The sequence below is a fragment of the Medicago truncatula genome, chromosome 3, assembly GCF_003473485.1.
Source record: "Medicago truncatula cultivar Jemalong A17 chromosome 3, MtrunA17r5.0-ANR, whole genome shotgun sequence".
NCBI lineage: Eukaryota > Viridiplantae > Streptophyta > Magnoliopsida > Fabales > Fabaceae > Medicago > Medicago truncatula.
In genome coordinates this window covers 52,468,487-52,486,819 of record NC_053044.1, presented here as the reverse complement: position 1 = coordinate 52,486,819, position 18,333 = coordinate 52,468,487, and the positions used below count along the sequence as shown (strand labels likewise).

The 18,333-nt window shown below is 33.1% G+C and overlaps 1 protein-coding gene across 1 annotated transcript; it reads right to left on the bottom strand.

The window, feature by feature from the left end:
- Positions 1-9,489: 9,489 nt before the first annotated feature.
- Positions 9,490-11,146, bottom strand: LOC112420417 (probable CCR4-associated factor 1 homolog 7). Its single transcript, XM_024779645.1, has 3 exons — positions 10,926-11,146; positions 10,703-10,770; positions 9,490-10,597 (listed from the first exon to the last, which is right to left on the bottom strand). Exon 3 carries the CDS (start codon positions 10,558-10,560, stop codon positions 9,733-9,735), a length of 828 nt encoding a protein of 275 aa, XP_024635413.1. The 5' UTR covers positions 10,561-10,597; positions 10,703-10,770; positions 10,926-11,146; the 3' UTR covers positions 9,490-9,732.
- Between the last annotated feature and the right edge of the window lie 7,187 nt (positions 11,147-18,333).

Genomic DNA, 18,333 nt, shown 5'->3' with positions numbered 1-18,333 from the left:
AATGTTATCCTTTGTCGAGGCACTCGTTAAAAAGTTGTGTAATAAATGCATTAAAAATTTAAAAAGTGTTTTTTTGACTTACAATTTCTTTATTTGGCTTCCTTAACCGGTGCTTCGGAGCAAGGTTAACAAGACCCGATTAAAATTAAATAAAAAAATGAGGAACATTGATATTATGTTTGACTCACCATACAGTGACGAGGTTTTTGTTTTTCGGTAATAAGATTGTGACGAGGTTTAACATTCACAACACAAGACACACTAAACCTGTTTATATCCGTATTTTGAAAGCAAAAAGGAAACCCTTAACAAAAGGATAGGTGGTGGGGCCCGTTGCGTCAAAATTTGATATTTGTGTTTATGGAAATCGTAACTGATTTGGAATGATCGTGACGCAATTTTGGTGGTTATTCAAAAAAATAATGGATGTTGTTATTGATTTTCAAAAAATCGTGACACGATTTGGAAAATCATGGCCCAATTTTGTTAGATGGATGCAGCTATTTTGTGTACGAACAATGAATTGTGGCATGATTCGGATAAATCTTGATGTGGTTTTGCCTTGATCCGAACACTTTCAAAGTAGTTTTTGACACATTTGTTGAGTGACCTTGGAGTGTCTCGTGTAACCAAAGGAGTAAATTTTTAAGAAAATTTAAAGTTAAGAGATCTTTCTTTTAGTGTTATATTCTAGAGTCTAGAGTCGAGAAACACGTTGGTGAATCTTTAAAAACCATAACAGAATATCCTTAGGAAATCAAAGTCTAAGAGATCGTTCTTTTAGGCTTTGTTTGGAAGAGAAGAGAACAATTATGGAAAGAAAGAAAGAGGAAAGAATGTTAAAGGAATGAAAGTGAATAGAAAGTGAGTGGAAAGTGAGATGATTGTTTAGTTGTTTGGTAGGGGTGAAAGTGAAGAGGAAAGAAAGATATATAAATAGTAAATGACAAAAATACCCTAATATAAAAGTGATTTGTGTGTGTATATACATATAACATAAATTTTAAAAAGGAGTATCAATAGATTTTTTATTAATTATTTTAATAGATTATTTATAACAAAAAAGTAAAGGAAATACAAACATTGGATTATTTCAAATAAAGGAACACAAACGTTAAAAGAAATATCCATATCCCTCACAAATGTCTAAAAAGCGGGGGTATATAGGACATTTTGCTTAAAAAGATGCAAGTTCCTTACTTTCTTCACACAATCCTACGGAAAAAAAATTTGAGCATGGGACCGACTGAAATTAATCTTTCCTTTCTTAATCTATGCAAATCAAACTATGGAAGGCCCACATTTCAAGAAACTTTCTATCCCATAGGATTCCATCCCTACCCTTTCTCTTGAAACAAACAAGCCCCTAGTGTTAGATTCTAGAGTCGAGAAACACGTTGGGCAGTGAAATCATGAAGTCTCTTAGCCATGGGAAGAGATTCGCGAAAAGGAATATAAATTAGGATTGCTCTTTAAGAGCTTGTTGAAATTGGATTCTCGTAACTTTGTTATATCTCTAATTGTAAATAACTCTTTGATAGGGAAGTAGAAAGATCTCTCATGTCCAAATGTAGGTCATTGTCATGTCGAACTGAGTGAACAAATCTTTGGTGTGTTGTTCTTTATTCTCTACACTATTTATCTTGTTATTCTTTAGTTTGATGTGGTTTTTGTCTTACATTTGGTTGTTAGGTTCAACCTATGTCTGTTGGTGTTGCTTGTGAATATTTTGGTTATTGGTTGTCATTGACGTTTGTCCCACACATATAAGTTTATTGGTGTGGTTTTGAGTCTCAAATTTACGACAGACTTCGATAAATTAATGTTTATAGTCGGTCACTCGAAACACACATGACATAAGCAATTCATATTGCATCTTTAATCGACATAAGCATGCATAAAATACAGACATGACATTGTCTATGACTTTCTTAATATTTTGTTTCATTTGATACTAAATGCATACAAGCACATTCTTGCATTGTTCAACTTATCCTTTTTCATATGACACGCTAGATACTCCACTTAACAATTTATCCATTCTTGTTAACTCGTCTACAATGACCCCGAGTCGTATTAATTTTTTCCTCACCGCTTTGTAATTGAATTGAATTTTGAGGCAAAACCTCTTATAATAGAAAAATGATATTTGTACAATCATTTCGTGATAACTTTTAAACAACTTTTTCTCTCATGCTCGCATTGTGTTTTCACTCTCTTTTCATTTTTCTCTCTATTGTTTTTGACTAATAAGATGAGAGAAAAGATAGGTTGTCCCAAAGTTATCACAAAATAGTTGTACAAATATCATTACTATAAGACAACAAACTTAAAATCTAACACACATGTTATGCAGAAAAGAAGACAGAAATCAGGGATGGCAAAATGGGTTGGACATGTCGGGTTGACCCGTTTAACCCGTCATTCTTAACGGGATGGATTGAGATTTTTGAACCCGCCACAAGTAGGGCGCCAGCTCCGTCTAACCCGTTAAAAAGCGGGGTGGTGACGGAGATGGACGGGTTGACCCGTTGGGTTGATATGTTTAAAAAGTTGTCCTTTTCACTCCAATTTTCACCTCCATGTATTGGGGAAAAAATCGATTAATTTCATCACTTTTATTTTATGATTTTAGTGTTATATTTTTAACAATCAGTTGATTGATACTCATGGAGTTTTTATTTTCAATGTTTTATTGATTTATTATAAAATTTTAGTTGAAGTAATTTATATTTTTGAATAATTATTTTCATATTTTTAGTAGAGTCATTGGTTATATATTTAGATTTCTTTAAATTTATAATATTTTAACATTGTTTATGCAAGGATTTTAATTAATACTTTTTGTAAAAAAAATGGTGGGTCAATCCACCAACTTGTCGATCCGCCATAAAATGGGGCGGGTGAGATTTCCAACCATATTTCTCTAGTTGTTCCGCCTCCTTTTTAGACGGGTTATTGACGAGCGGGTCGGCCTTTTAACCATCCCTAGCTGCCTAATGAGAAACGTAAAATACAAAAAAAAAAAAAAAAAAAAAAAAAAAGGAGGATGCGTGACAGACGTGCGACAACGTTGGGAGACGGAGAAGCGACGTGCACTATTGGGAGAGGCAAAGTTATAGGGTTTTGAGTGAAAATAGAACTAAGTTATGCAAGGAAGCGTGAAAAGACACAAAGTACGCGTTTTTGGTTATGTTACTTTATTTGTAGTTTTTTTAACAAAACACATCGTTTCGATGTTTGGCAAAACCAAATTAGTCTAATTTGAGCCACACTGAATTTCACCGATTTGACCATAAACTCGATCGTGCGTCACTGATTGCCTTGGATTCCCAATTTTTGATCCCGGTAAAACAATGGTATTGTTTCCAATTTCCACATTGTTAGTATTTATTTGACTTTTATATATATATAATGAGTTTGAACCCTCGAACAATATAGTAAAATAAGAGTCCAACCACATATTCATCAACACTCGAAACTTAAATATATAACTTCAATAACACATTTTTTACCAACTCCATTTCAAGATAATTACATTATTTACACCTTTGACAATATTTTTTTTACTAACACGCTATGATCATTCATTGAAAAATAATAACACTTTCTTTTATAATCTAAAATAATACATTTATTTAACTTTTTTTTAAACTCGGTATATGATATAAGGACCGACTAATCTGAGAGGACCAATCTCACCGTCCATTTGCGGAATCCCATTTAAAGTCAGAACAAAGCTCTATATGAACCTGCCTACCAAAATTGGCACAAGAGAAAATCGAACCTAAAATCTTAAGAAAAGTACACTTCAAGATTTCAAACCAACTAAATTCCCACGCAACCATTAGGCTAACCTCAAATTGGTTACGTTTTTAAAATCTTAACAATTGATTTACTATGAGATTGGCAATAGCATTTTGTTTTAGCAAAGCCAAATATATATATTATCATAGATTGAAGATTTTTGCTGATAACATTTGTTAACTTAACTCGTGCGTATGAAAGGTTTTCTCACAATAATAAAGGTTATTTAAGTTTTTAGTCCCTATAAATATTCACAGTTTTATTTTTAGTCTTTACAAAATAAAATCACACTTTTTAGTCCCTGTGACGTTTTTCTTAAACATTTTAGGGATCAAAATTTTTGATGAAAATTTTTGACAAGGACTAAAAGTGCTGATGGAAAATTTTATAGGGACTAAAATGCTGATGAAAATTTTTATAGGGACTAAAAAATGTGATTTTATTTTGTAGGGACTAAAAACAAAACTGTGAATATTTACGGGGACTAAAAACTTAATTAACCCCAATAATAATAAATATTCAAACTTGACCTAGTAAGAGAAAAAAAATCAAACTACCGCCGCTTTCATCTTTTTTTATACCACAATTCAAATTTGACGTTTTTGGCTTTCCAAACTTTTAATTAAAATCAGGGTAAACTACATCAACACATATGATAGTTTTACGGATCCACTAAATCATCATTTTTAAAAATGATATTTGAATAACTATTTTGTGGCAATTTTTATTACAACTTTATCTCATATTCATTATGTGTTCTTACCTTCTTTCTCTATTGCTTTAATTTATGTGTCAATACTTACGTTTTTTTATATATTTTAGTTGTCTCATAAATTGTCCTAAAAAATAATTGTTGAAATAACTTTTTTTTTTCTGTGTGTTTATCTCACTTACCAATGAACAATAAATAAAATAAAATATATAACGTTCCCGTGAGCTTTGCTCAGTTGGTAGGGACAAATGCATTTTATATGCAGGGACCGGGGTTCGAACCCCGAACACTCCACTTCTCCACATTTAAAATGCGTGAGCTCCAACCACTAGACTATCTGATTAAAAAGAAAACAAAATATATAAAAGAAAGTCGAACCACACACCCTCTATTCTTTTAATCAAACACCGACCTCGTTGGTTTATCATCACTTGACAAACACATTCCTAATTTAATGTTGTTTAAACTTTGTTGATACCATTTTTTTTAGATGTTAACTCCGTCGTACGAGTATGTAGCCCCTTAATTGTCGGTCATTTTCTCTTCACTTTTGCACTTTTCATGATTTTTCAAACTTAGATTAAATGCAATGGTAAAAAAATTTCAATACCCTTCAACACACACTTTTTTAATTCCCAACACTCCATATCATTTTCTCTATCATAATTCAACATCTCACCCCACCACCTTTTATTTCTTATTCTTATATAATTTTATATTTTTCTTTTTATAATTACCTAAAATTATCGATTATAATTAAATTAAAATAATACAATTAACTATTTATTTTTTAGTTTTTTTTGGAAAACGAAAATTTTGTAAAATAATTTATTTTTATTTTCTTAACTTAAAATGCGACACACAAATAACTTAAAATGCAAGACAACAAACTAAACACGCGACACACAAATAACTTAAAATGCAAGACAACAAACTAAGCATACAACACACAAGTAATTTATTTAGTACGATACAAATCATCTTCAATCACTATACATTCCAAACTTTGTCCATATGTGCTTCACTAGATCTGCTTGCAATTCGTGATGAACATTTGGATCACGCAACTCGGATCACCTCGGTCGAGTATGGTTGCGGTGTACTGGATTCACTTCCCTCAGATTGCTCAAAATCGGTCCAACGTTGAGCATATGTATCTCGTTCATCCTCAACAATCATATTATGCAATATGATGCATGACCTCATGATGATACCCAAATCGGCTATGTCCCACAAGCGAGCTGGTTCACGGATGATTTTAAATCGAGCTTGAAGCGCTCCAAAAGCACGTTCAATGTCCTTCCGACATGCCTCCTGATGTTTTGCAAATAACTTATCGGGTTCACTTTGAGGAAGTCTAATCGATTTGACGAAAGTTGGATAAGAAGGGTAGATACCATCAGCTAGATAGTATGTCATATTATATGGACGTTGATTCACAAAGTAATTCACCCTTGGAGCCTTTTCCTGTTCCACATCATGAAAGACTGGTGACCGGTCTATAACGTTTATATCGTTCAACGTTCCCGAACATCCAAGAAAGGCATGCCAGATCCATAGATCATGAGATGCAACTGATTTTGTTCAGTGTTCCATGCTGGTTGCAGATTTCTCTTGCTCTTAGGAGTTGTATCCTCTGTAATTTGAATGACTTCATTAGCCCCTGTCATTCCACCGCAATTTATTTGTGTTGAATATTTAGGATATTCACCAACACTCTGAAAATTTTCATCCACCATTGCATATAACCATTAAATTGGGGTGTTTGAGATGGATATCCCATCATAGATTTATGATATGGATTAAAGTTGTTTGGAACAGAGGATAGGTGATTGAAATTTGATGCAAAATCAAAATTAGGTATGTTTTGAGGATGTTGATTGGAAAATTGATTTGGATTTTGAGGATGTTGGTTGGGAAATTTATTTGGGTTTTGAAGATGTTGGTTGGAAAATTGATTTGGGTGTTGATAATTGTTGGGATTTTGGTAGCTAAATGGATAATCAGAAAAATTTTGGGTGTTGAATTGATTATTATTAGGATCCATTTCACTAAACAAAGACTAAAACTTCAAAAGAAATGCTAATAATAAGATTAAGAGAGTGAAAAATTTGGTTTTTTTTTTCTGTGTCCAAATCAAATGATCCAAGTCTCTATCTGTAGAGAGAGAAAAAATCACGAATTTTGGTAAAAAAATAAAATTATTTGCAATGAAATAATTGAGTCCAAATTATTAAGAAGATAAAAATCCAACGAACCAATCATATTGCACCACGTGTCACTATTTTTATCCAAAATCTCTTCTTTCTCCGTGTAACCTGCAACAGACGCGCCCTGTCGGCGCGTGCATCACACGCGCTCAGCGTGGCCAACAGGAACGCGACGCGTGGCCTCCGGTGTCAGATTTTCAACATGTTGAAATGGTTCATCATCTCTTTCATCCACGTCATTTTCAATAACCCCTTCTCGAATGGTTTCAATAGTTGAAAATGGCTTTCAATAACCCCATTGGGGGTGGTCTTAAGATTACTCACTCTTCATTTGTCACATTGGTTTAATTTTGACACTCAAATGTAATAAAATTGTTATATTAAATAAACGAGTTGAACTTGAACTAAATATGGTTCGACTCGTTTGGTTCATGAACCAACCCGATATATATATACATATATATGTGTGTGTGTGTGGGGGGGGGGGGGGGGGATATATATATACATATATATGTGTGTGTGTGTGTGGGGGATTGGGTTTGTGTGTGTGTTTTCTCTCTCAAAATATATATCTATATGTATGTGTGTTTATATGATACGTAATTTATTACAAGCTGCTTCTATTTATTGTGTACTTTTTCATAAGAATTGTTACAAATTTGATTAAAAATTAACGAACGTTATAGTAATAGAGAGAGGAAAAAAAGAAGCTAATAGCTTATGCAGGGTTTTAAACAAACATATGCACTATAATGTAAAAGGTAATAGTCCCACATCAAGGAGTTTTCAAAATATTAGAGAGCGGAGTATATATATATACAAGAGAAGTGCATCTCAATTATCATGTAAAAGCTATATATGTAGTATATGGACTATGCTGCAGTAGTAATGTATGCTTCATAGTTTTACTTTTTTTTTAATATGTCAAAGACATATTTTTGACAAAAAAAAAGGTTCGTGCCGAACCAATTCTTATCGAGTCGAGTCGAGCTCACGCAGGTTCGACTCGATTCATTTTCAGCCTTAATCAACAACAATGTCCATCTACCAAAACTCTTTCCATTGCTATCTTCTCTTTGACTACCTATGGTGACCGGTATGTGTTTGATTCTATTTCGTGGTAAAAACAATTGTTGTTAAAGGAGTGTTACGTGCACTCCCTTCACTGTTTCACCTAGATATGGCAACAAAATCCATACCCGTGGTTACCCGCCTGAACCAAACCCAATTTGATGGGTTTTTCCTGTTTTGACTGGGTTTGGGTTTTCCCCGATCTCAAAACACGGGTATGGGACGGGTAACAGGTATATAGGTACACATCCGAACCCATACCCAAACCCGTCCCAAATGTAAAAAATTACTTTGTGTTGATATGTTATGTTATTTTGTTTGATAATTGTTATGTTAATAAAAACTACCATTGATATTTAAAGGATCAACTAAATCATTTTGTCTAATAAATGTGAAAGTGAGCTTATTATTGGATAATGTATTACAACGTTGCTCTTGGGGATGCAAAAAAACTTCTATTTTTTATTAAAAAAATTATTCAATGCGGGGACGGGATGGGGCGGGGATACCCGAACCCGTCGGGAACGGTGATGTGATTCAATTTCTCATCCCCGTTGGATATGGGTAGGGTAACGGGTAAGTATATGAGAATCGGGTATGAGGACGGGGAAGGTAAAACCCGTCCCATTACCATGCCTAGTTTCACCATTGCGGCGAGAATACCTCACTCAACGTAATTGCCAAAAAAAAATGATGCAAGATATTTTTATTGAAATAAAATTAGATGAATATTTAGAATTTTCCACTCTTAATTTTATTAAATATCTAAGATAAGTTTCATGGGTTAAAACAAGTGGACATTGTCATCATGGATCTAACTCAATTGGGTAGTGATAAATGATAATGCATAATATATGTAAGATTTGTGGTTCAAATTCCAACAAAAAAAAAAAGTGGGCATTAATGTTCTCATTAGTATTTCCTGTAAATAAAACACGATAAACAATATTATTTTTTTAAAAATCAAACCGAGTGTTTTCTGGCCAATAAGAATAATTCAACTTTGAGGAATCTGCAAGGGAATGTGTGATAACGCGTCAAAATCAATTTTTTTCTTCAATTATTTCCCATCATCTTATTTATTCTTTTCCAATGGAACGATGACAGCAAAATTAAAAAACAAAATCAATAACTAAAGAGAGAAGGTGACGACGGCACATTCCAATCCAAACTCGCCCATCAAGCCTATCCTCTAGGGTACAATTGGATTCAGACAGCTTAGGCCAATTACAGAATACGTCTTCAAGGAAATGGATTTTCCCCCAACCGACAACCTCCACCGTCTGATCGAAATTACTCCATGCTTAGGCCAATTAAAACTGATCCAAGATTGTTTAATGCATATGGAATGGATCCATTGTGCATCACAAATCAAACAAAGATCCCACCAATCCCACCGTGGTATCATAATTTTTTTGGTATGAACCTCACGTTGAGAAATCTGACAACAACCCAATTGCGCCACAGTTGTAGAGCACACCAAAATAGACCCACTTCCGTGTGGACTTTGCATACCAATATTTTTGACCAATCTTGAAAGAGTAATTAATCTAAACGTTGCTCTCCTTCAAATTAAATCAGTGAACCGTAACCTTCAAAAACATGAACCAGAAACCTTTGGCAACATGATCAAACACCATACAAGATGAGAACAATCAAAACAAATAGCAACAAACAAGAGCAAAAAAATATAAAGAAATCATGATAAATTATTATTGTTGAAACACTAAACTGAAGTGATTTACAAAGAACTCAAGCTAACAAAACAAGCTAAGGTTTTATCAGTTACAATTCAAACAAAGATGATGAAAATGTTACAAGTAAACAACAGCCATTATCTTTCTGGCAGAAGTGTACACAAGTAAAGAGACTCTCACAACACTTAAAAGACAGTACTCTACAACCAATTATACTTTGTTCTTTCTTTCTCAATTAGTCTGTTTTCTCAACACCTAATCCATACAACACACCAGAATATTTCTCTGTTTCGCCGTTGAAGAATGTTTCCCTCAACTTCCTAAATGTACAAGCTGTGAGTAAACTATCCGATCCAGCTTGATGGCACACACCAACCCTCTCAACGTCCAACAATTCCGCAAGCTTGTTCAAACCACCATGAAGACTGTTGCAGAACTTCATCAAATGCTTGATATCATACACAATCGGGAAATAAATCCCGATCAAATCGAAGAATCCAGCTTGTGTATCCGGCAAAGCCCTGCACGTCAAAAGCTTCAAAAGATAACCAAAATCATAACCACTGTGAAAAGTAACCCAATGAACATTATCATTCAACACAATCCCCGATGACATCAAAAGTTCCCCAAATCGGTTCACATCAATTCCTTGCTCGCTGTTCTTCTTAAAATCAATTCCGCATTGACGCAAAAGCTCAATCGAATCAGCAGCGAAAATATCTTCGCTAACATTAAACTCGCGAAAATTGAATTGCCAGATGCAAGGACTATCAGTGCCACAAGTAGGTAAATTTCCATTCTCATCAGAAAAAGTTAAACCTAACTGAATCAGCTTCAACATATCAACGTTATCCTTCAAAGTCTGATAGTTAAAATCATTAATATGCTTAAAATTCCCAACAGGCCGAAGAACAACACCAGGAAACTCCGTATCCATCGCAACATAGTTATACTTATCAACAATTTCACGAATCAACACAAACTCCTCTTCCAGATTATCGTTCCATACCTCTCTGATTTGAATCGAATCACCTTTCTGTAAATCCTTCGGTAAATCCGTCATTTCACAAACAACAAATCCAAATCAAAACCACTCAGATCTGTAATCAAATCACACAAAAAAACCGTTCAAATCTCGGAACCTAGCAAATCTACAGCAACAAAATCAACATGAACTAAATCGAGTAGTAAAAAGGTAAAAAAACCTGAAGAATCTTCAAATTCAGTGAGTTGAGCTTTGAATCAAACGTATGAGGTGGAAATTGAACTAGATCTGAAACAAAAACAAGTATAGAAGAAGCGTCAAATAACGAATCAACTAAATTAAATCAAATCGAATTGAAGTGAACTAGGGTTAGAGGTTTGAAGTGAGAAACCCTGGAAAACGAAGTAGTAGTTAATAGAGTGAAGAAAACGGTAGAATCGAACCTTGTAGTGAAGAAAACGAAGGTTGAAGTATCACCGATCTTCGACGAAGATCGATTTTGGAGTCAACGAAGCAGAGGGATTGGGAAATGGAAGAGAGAGAGAAGAACGAAGGTTGGGGTACGAGGGTTGAGTCTGGATTTGTACTCGGTGAGAACGTGGGGTCGTTTTGATTAAAATTGACGTCGTTTACAATTGGGCCTGGGGTGTGATAATTTTTGGTATGCCTAAAACAATCGTTAACATGTGTCCCAAACAATTTATCGCCGACCTTCTTTTTTATTAAATTTAATTATTTATGATATTTTTTATTTTATTTTTATTTTTTTAATTTTCAATTATTTTAGGCAAGTTGAATTCTGGATTGAGATGCATGCACTGTGCTTGATTTCATACTACCTACTTCAATTATTTGCCGAAGAATAAAATTATATTGGTTTTAATCTTTCGTTTATAATTTCAAAGGTAGGACTTTTTTTTGCTACATCGAAGGTAGGATTTAGGGTAATAATTAAGACAAAAATTGATCAAACCTATTTTTTTTAAGTTCTTCATGATTAAATTTTGAGTTAGTTTTTGTTTCAATAATAGTCTTTTTATTCTTAAATGTATAACGAGCAGTCATAATAATTTTTCAATGTATCGAGATTCTAAAATATTCATTGATTATATACTTGATTAACCAAAATAGTCTCTGACGTTGATAGTTAGTCAATGTTAACATTAATTCTTTTTATATATGGGTTGATGTCACACTAAGTTCTTAGAACCGATATCATAATAAGTATGTATATTAAAGATCTAGTGTGACAATATTAAAAAAACATTTTAACTTAGAAGTCTATTTTAAATAACATACTACTGCACATTCGAACTATTTTAAAATTACGATATATTTAAGAGCTATTGTTTGTAGTTGCTCGTAACACAGAGATACCAAAACTAAAGCAATGTTATTTGAACCTCAATTTGGTTGACAACCATATTTTTACAAAGAAAAGTATGTGTTGGCACAAAAATCAAAGCAATTGAGAGACAAAATAAAAATATAATGTGAGTATGAGAAAGAAAGTTGTCACAAAAGTTATTAAAAAATGGATGTACAAATATCATTTCTCCCAAAACTATTATCCCTTCTTTCATCGGTATAGTTTTTAAAATTTCCAAGAAAACACACTCATGGTCATTTTCAACATTAACAAAATTAGAATTAATTTATTTACATTTGAGTCTTATCATTTGTTTTCTTGTTATCATTTCTTAAAACGTATTTCAGAGATACTTATTAACATAACCATTAAATTATATATATATATATATATATATATTTGGTCGAACTAATGATTATGTTTTTGATAAGGCAGATATGTTTTTTCGACAGGCTGCAAAGTGCAAATGGATTTCGACCAATTACATACATACTTCGACACACTGCAATTTCGACCAAAGGCAAGGAGAAATAATTCGATGTTGTAACTGGAGCGCATAGCGGAAAACAAGGCTGAAGTGCATTGAAAATTATTTTCTAGTGTCTTAGTGCATGAAAGTTATTTTCCAGTGCGCATGCCTCTACGCATGAGCCGGATTAGTCGTCCACCATTGGTGGGTCGGAAACCGGTGCGAAAGCCAAAAAAAAAAAAAAAGTTATTTTCCAGTGTCTTAGGAGGTTATAGGAAGTTATTTCTACTTTCAATATAGACCGTAAGATTTAGTGGTAGTTTTTTCTACAAAGTCTATATCAGTTTGTAATAATAACAATTGGTTGGTTTCTTGATTTCTGAAAACTCTGTAACACCCACGCCATGGGAGCAAGCGGGTTCAAGAGTGGAGAGATTGACAGATTCCGACCACCCTTTACATTCCTACAATTTAATATCATTGTTCTGGTTTTACTTTCCTTTTTCTTTTGCATTTCTTTTCATCTTTACTCTATTTCTTTTTATTTTTAACATGCTCAATTGAGCAATTTTCTATCATGTTGTCATGAGACAATTTGTTATTACAAGATGTTGGAAGTCATTCTCACATTAATGTTTTTAAAGAATGCATGAAGTGATGTCATAAACCGCGAGGTTTGAACGATCCCCCTTTAAAAATACATTTGTCATAATCGATCGACATTTATGTCCTAAAACCATTGATGGATAATGAAGTTTACATTACCAAAAATCGGTGTAAACAATAACATACACTGCTAAGAGAGGTGTTTATACATTGGTAGGTGTACCTCTAAGGTTGAGTACATAATTATGTGAACGAAATAAGCACTGGAAAAAGAAAAATATTAAATATATATTCTATTTGTTGAAAATGTTAAATTAGGTAGTTGATTTAATCATTATTGGAAAGTGTTTTCTTAGTCCACAAGTTTTGGCTTCTTTCAAAAAAAAAAGTTTTGATTAAAATATTTTGGAACGCAATATAAAAGATTTCATAACAAGGTCTGGGATGCAGTGGAAAAAAAAAAAAAAAAAAACATCAGGGGGGATAACACGGTCTGAAATATTTTTTATATGCAATCTAATATATTGTGATGCACAATCTGAAATATATTTTGGTACGTAATATAATATATTACTCAATAGAATATAGTTTGGAACTCAATTTATATATTTTTGTACTAGATCCAATTCTTGAATTACTTAATCCCCAACGTAATGTATTACTTGTTCCCAAAATTTATCACTTATTAGTTGTGAATTTTCTCTATAAATATAGAACTCTCTTCTCCCTCAAGTGTGCGTTAACGAGTTATTCTTCTCTTGATCACCTTTTTACCGTCCCTTCATAAATAAAAGTGTTTTTAAGATCATAGTGTCTTTTCGATTTATTGTCCCTTCGAAATATGTCCCTCCAGAATAAATAATATTTATCTCCTCTTTTCCGTCTCTTCGTAGATAAGAGTGTTCTTAAGACCATAATCCATTTTTGATTTATTGTCACTTTAGAATTAAAAATGGTCTTAGGAGTATAGTCCCTTCAATTATTTATGTCCCTTTAAAATAAATAATATTTTAAGATCATAGTCCTTCCAAAATAAAAAACTTACATAATTTAAAAAAATTTACACTATTAATATATAGAAAAATTAATTTATAATTCATTAATCAATTAATTATGGTTAACCCTTCAAAAAGAGAAAAACAGTTGCACGTGTAAGTATAATCTAGTTATTATATTTGAATCTCTATGCATACAATCTAAATGTTAAAATTTGCAAATTATTCATGTAGTTTTTGTAGTTCAGATGTTAGAGCACCTGTTTAGTAAGCGGGAGGTCTTGAGTTCAACTCTCTAATTTTTTTTTTTATGCATATAGTGTTATACATTTTAACGTTCTTCTTACCAAAACCTGCACGAGTACGATGATGGCATTACTGTCGTGACATTTTAGTGGCAAAATGTTATGCATTTTACTTTTTTTAAAAATAATATATACATTCTTGCAAAAAAATAATATTCGTTGATATAGCAAAATAGAATAAACCACTCTATTCTTCAAAGATACTGAGAATACAATTGTATTCTTTCATGTAGTCTAGTGGTTAGAATTCACCTTATAAGGTGAATAAGTGCGGTGTCTGAGATTCGAACCCCGACCCCTACATATAATAATGCATTGTCTTACCAACTGAACTATGCATGTTCACGGGACTGATAAAAACATTTCTAACGAAGAGTCATTATTTAACAAGGACCTCACCGGAGGAAGAAAAAAATAGGTACATATTAGTTACCGACAACTATATATGAACTCTATTTCTCCTCAGTTACGAGCTCCTCATAGTTAGTCTCTTTTACTTCGATCGTGTATAGGTATTGCCAAACTTTTCTTTGGCTGAAGGATATGTCAGCCGATTCACATGGAGGAGGCAGCTATGTTGTTTGATAAAGAGCTATGTGGAGGGGTTGAGGACATTGTGGTTGGTGGATGTCCTTTCTTTGGGGACCTTCAATGGAGGTTAGCTTCTTTACCTGTTAGGTTTGGAGCGTTGGGTTTGTGCTCAGCAGTATAGGCTTCCTCTTACGCTTCTGTGGCTTATAGGGCACAGTCTTGGGTGCTACAAAATCATATTTTGAGAGACAATGAGATACGTGGTATGGACTCGAATTTGATAATGCTTTGGATGGTTTTCGTGCTACGATTCTAGATTTTGACGTTAGCAGTTTTACTAGCAAAGACATTGTCTCTCCTAAAGCACAACATGTTTTGGCGAGTGCTCTTTTTAATAAAAGTTTTCAAGATATGTAAGTTAAGTTTGACGTGACCACGAGACAAAAGACAATTTTAGGATGTTTGCAAGCAGTACATGCTCATGATTTTCTTCTAGCTATCCTGATTGATGGGTTAGGTCAGCGCATGTCACAAGTGGAGTATCGAACTATCATTAGATATCGCCTTATGATTCCACTATCATAAGTGTCCTGTTTGTCGTAAGACGTGCCTATATACTTTTTGGGAGCATGTCGTTCATTGTAAGAAACTTCCTGATTTTAAGTACATACATGACTTTGTTAGGGATGTGCTTTTTGATATATTCAGACGGGCAGGAGTATCGGTGAAGAATAAGGTGTCAGTGAACTTCCTGACTGACCCACTAGATAGAAGATTAACACTCAGGCATGCAGATGTTATGGTGTACGGATTGGTACGAGGAAAACATGCATGTGTAAACTTGACTGGAGTTTCACCACTTGTGGAATTAGGTGTCGAGCCTTTTACGGTAGGACAAGCAACCCTGAAAGTTACGTAAAACAAAGTGACCAAACATGAGAAAGTGTGTTCTAACAATCAACATGTTTTTATACCATTTTTTTTTTACACTTTCGGTTTCCTAGCACCCGAGGTTGTTGATCTTCTACGTAAAGTTCAAAAGGTCATGCATATAAATGTCATGTTAGGTCAATGAATGTTGTGTTTATGAGGATTGATTTTGCCATCCAAAAAGTATCGGCGGTGCAGCTTGTTGTCCGCTTGCCTTCTATTCAAGTGTAAATAATAACAATTATTTTAAATACACACATAAATGACACAATACATATCACATAGTGAGACCTATTTAAGCTTAAGTCCCCACACACGAGTATATCTAAGGAGTTCTTATTAGTTTACTACCATTGTCGATACTCAAAGATAATTTAAATGTTATCCAATGGCTGTAAAAATTAACGCAAAAGAAATTGAACATTTTCACCATCGTTAAACTTAAAATTAAAATATCCATTAAAACAACCTCCTTTAAACCAATCAACAATTTTCAAGTTCAACGATGACCTATTGCATAACAATGTTATATTATCCCTTTCATAAGGTCAAATTTCAACGAAGAGCCAAAAGTACAAGAACTTTACATGTGCAAAAAGAAATAAAAAAAGTGATATGTAGAGATGGTTAAACAAGACGTTGTGATCAGGGTCCAACTCATTCGTTTAAGTACGAGTGTTTATTGATTATTGTCATTTTACTTGTCCATTAAACAATTTTTTGATGAGATTAAAAATCTAAAATCAATTCCTAAAAGAATAATCTAAACCCTCATATTACATTGACTATTAGCAATTTTCGTGAGTTTAACTCAGTTCACAAGGATAATAAATATTAATATATATGTAGGGACGAGATTCGAACACCGAAGACCTAGGGATGGCAATGGTACCCTTTGGGCAGGGTACTATAGTGTCCATCCCCGTACCTGAGCCCAAACCCTCGTGGTTAACATGTTTGGTGCCTGTCCCCGTACCCTATGGGCATCTAAGAGCCCGTACCCCCACCCATTACCCGCACTTTAACAATAAAAAGACAAAAAATATCACAACTTATTTAATTATTGTCTAAAATCTCTTAAATGAACTTATAATTTTTTGCACATCGTAGTATTTAACCAAATAAAAAGGATCAAAAATATAAAAAACAAGTGCATATTACAATAAATATCAAATACTAAGGATTAATTAACTAATTTTAGTATTACATAAAATTATAATTATAGTGTTTATAATGTGCGAGCATGGGGAGGGTTGGGCACTAGAGCGCCCGTACGAGCGCCCATGCCTGTTCAAATTTGTGTGTATTTACCCAAACCCGAGCCCATACCAAAAAATGCGGGTATTTACCCGCCCATTGAGAGTATTTTTTGCAGGAGCCTATTAGATTTCGGTTTAATTATCATTCCTACGAAGACCCCATTTATTCGCATTAAAATATGTGCAATCTAACCACTGTACTACTTCAATAAAAAAAATAAAAATTGACGATAGCAAATAAAAAAATAATTCGCATTAAATTATAGTGTTTATAACGTGCGAGCATGGGGCGGGTTGGGCACCAGAGTGCCCGTACGAGCGCCCATACCTGTTCAAATTTGCGTGTATTTACCCAATCCCGAGCCCATACCAAAAAATGGGGGTATTTACCCGCCCATTGAGAAGTATTTTTTGCAGGAGCCTGTTAGATTTAGGTTTAGGTGGCATTTAGCTTGGACCTGTGTAACTATTGGTCCATAATGAACCAATATTTATAACCATTGGATTATATGTATGCACAATAACATAATGCACCTCACACGTCTAATTATTTCATTTACTCTTTCCAAAATATTTTCCTGCCTTCTTTTTCTTTCTGTAATTTCAACATTCAATCTTCAATTGTTTTCAATAAAAACCCATCATTTTCGATCAATATTTAGAATTTAATAATTTAACATATCTTTTATATTATAATATTAAATTAATATTCACTCACAAAAATTTATTTTCAATTACTTAAACATAGCAACGAGAAAGTTTGTTTTATAAAAGATAACAATGAACAGTTAGAGAATGTATTTTTTATTATTACTGCTATTATTAGTCTTTTGGAAAGGATAATATGACTATTCTAAAAAAACAATGAAAAAATAAATAATTGATAACGGTAACTAAATTAAACTTTTGTAACATTAACATGTATTTTTTTCTTTCAAAAAAATAAAAATAACACGTACCTTTTCTTATATAAAAAAAAAGCATGTACCATTTCTCCTAATTGTAAAAAAAAAAAAATTCTCCTTAAAAAAAACTTGTACGTTTTCGTAAAAATAAAATAAAATAATAATATGCAGCTGTCCAACATTTACGGTAAAAAAAAAGTGTAAACACCAACAAAAAAAATTACTGTAACAAATTTGTCAAGAAAAAAAAAATTACCATAACAATATGTAATATTTTAAATTAAAATAATTATAAAGGATAAAAATGAAAAGGGAAAATGATTTAGATTAAGTGTTTATAGATCATGATAAAATTTTGAGGTTCATTTAATCTAACCGTTGAAAAAATTGGTCCATCATAGACCAATATTCTCAGAGATTCATTTTATAAGGAACTTAGATTTAATTGCCATTCCCACGAAGACCCCATTTATTCGCATGAG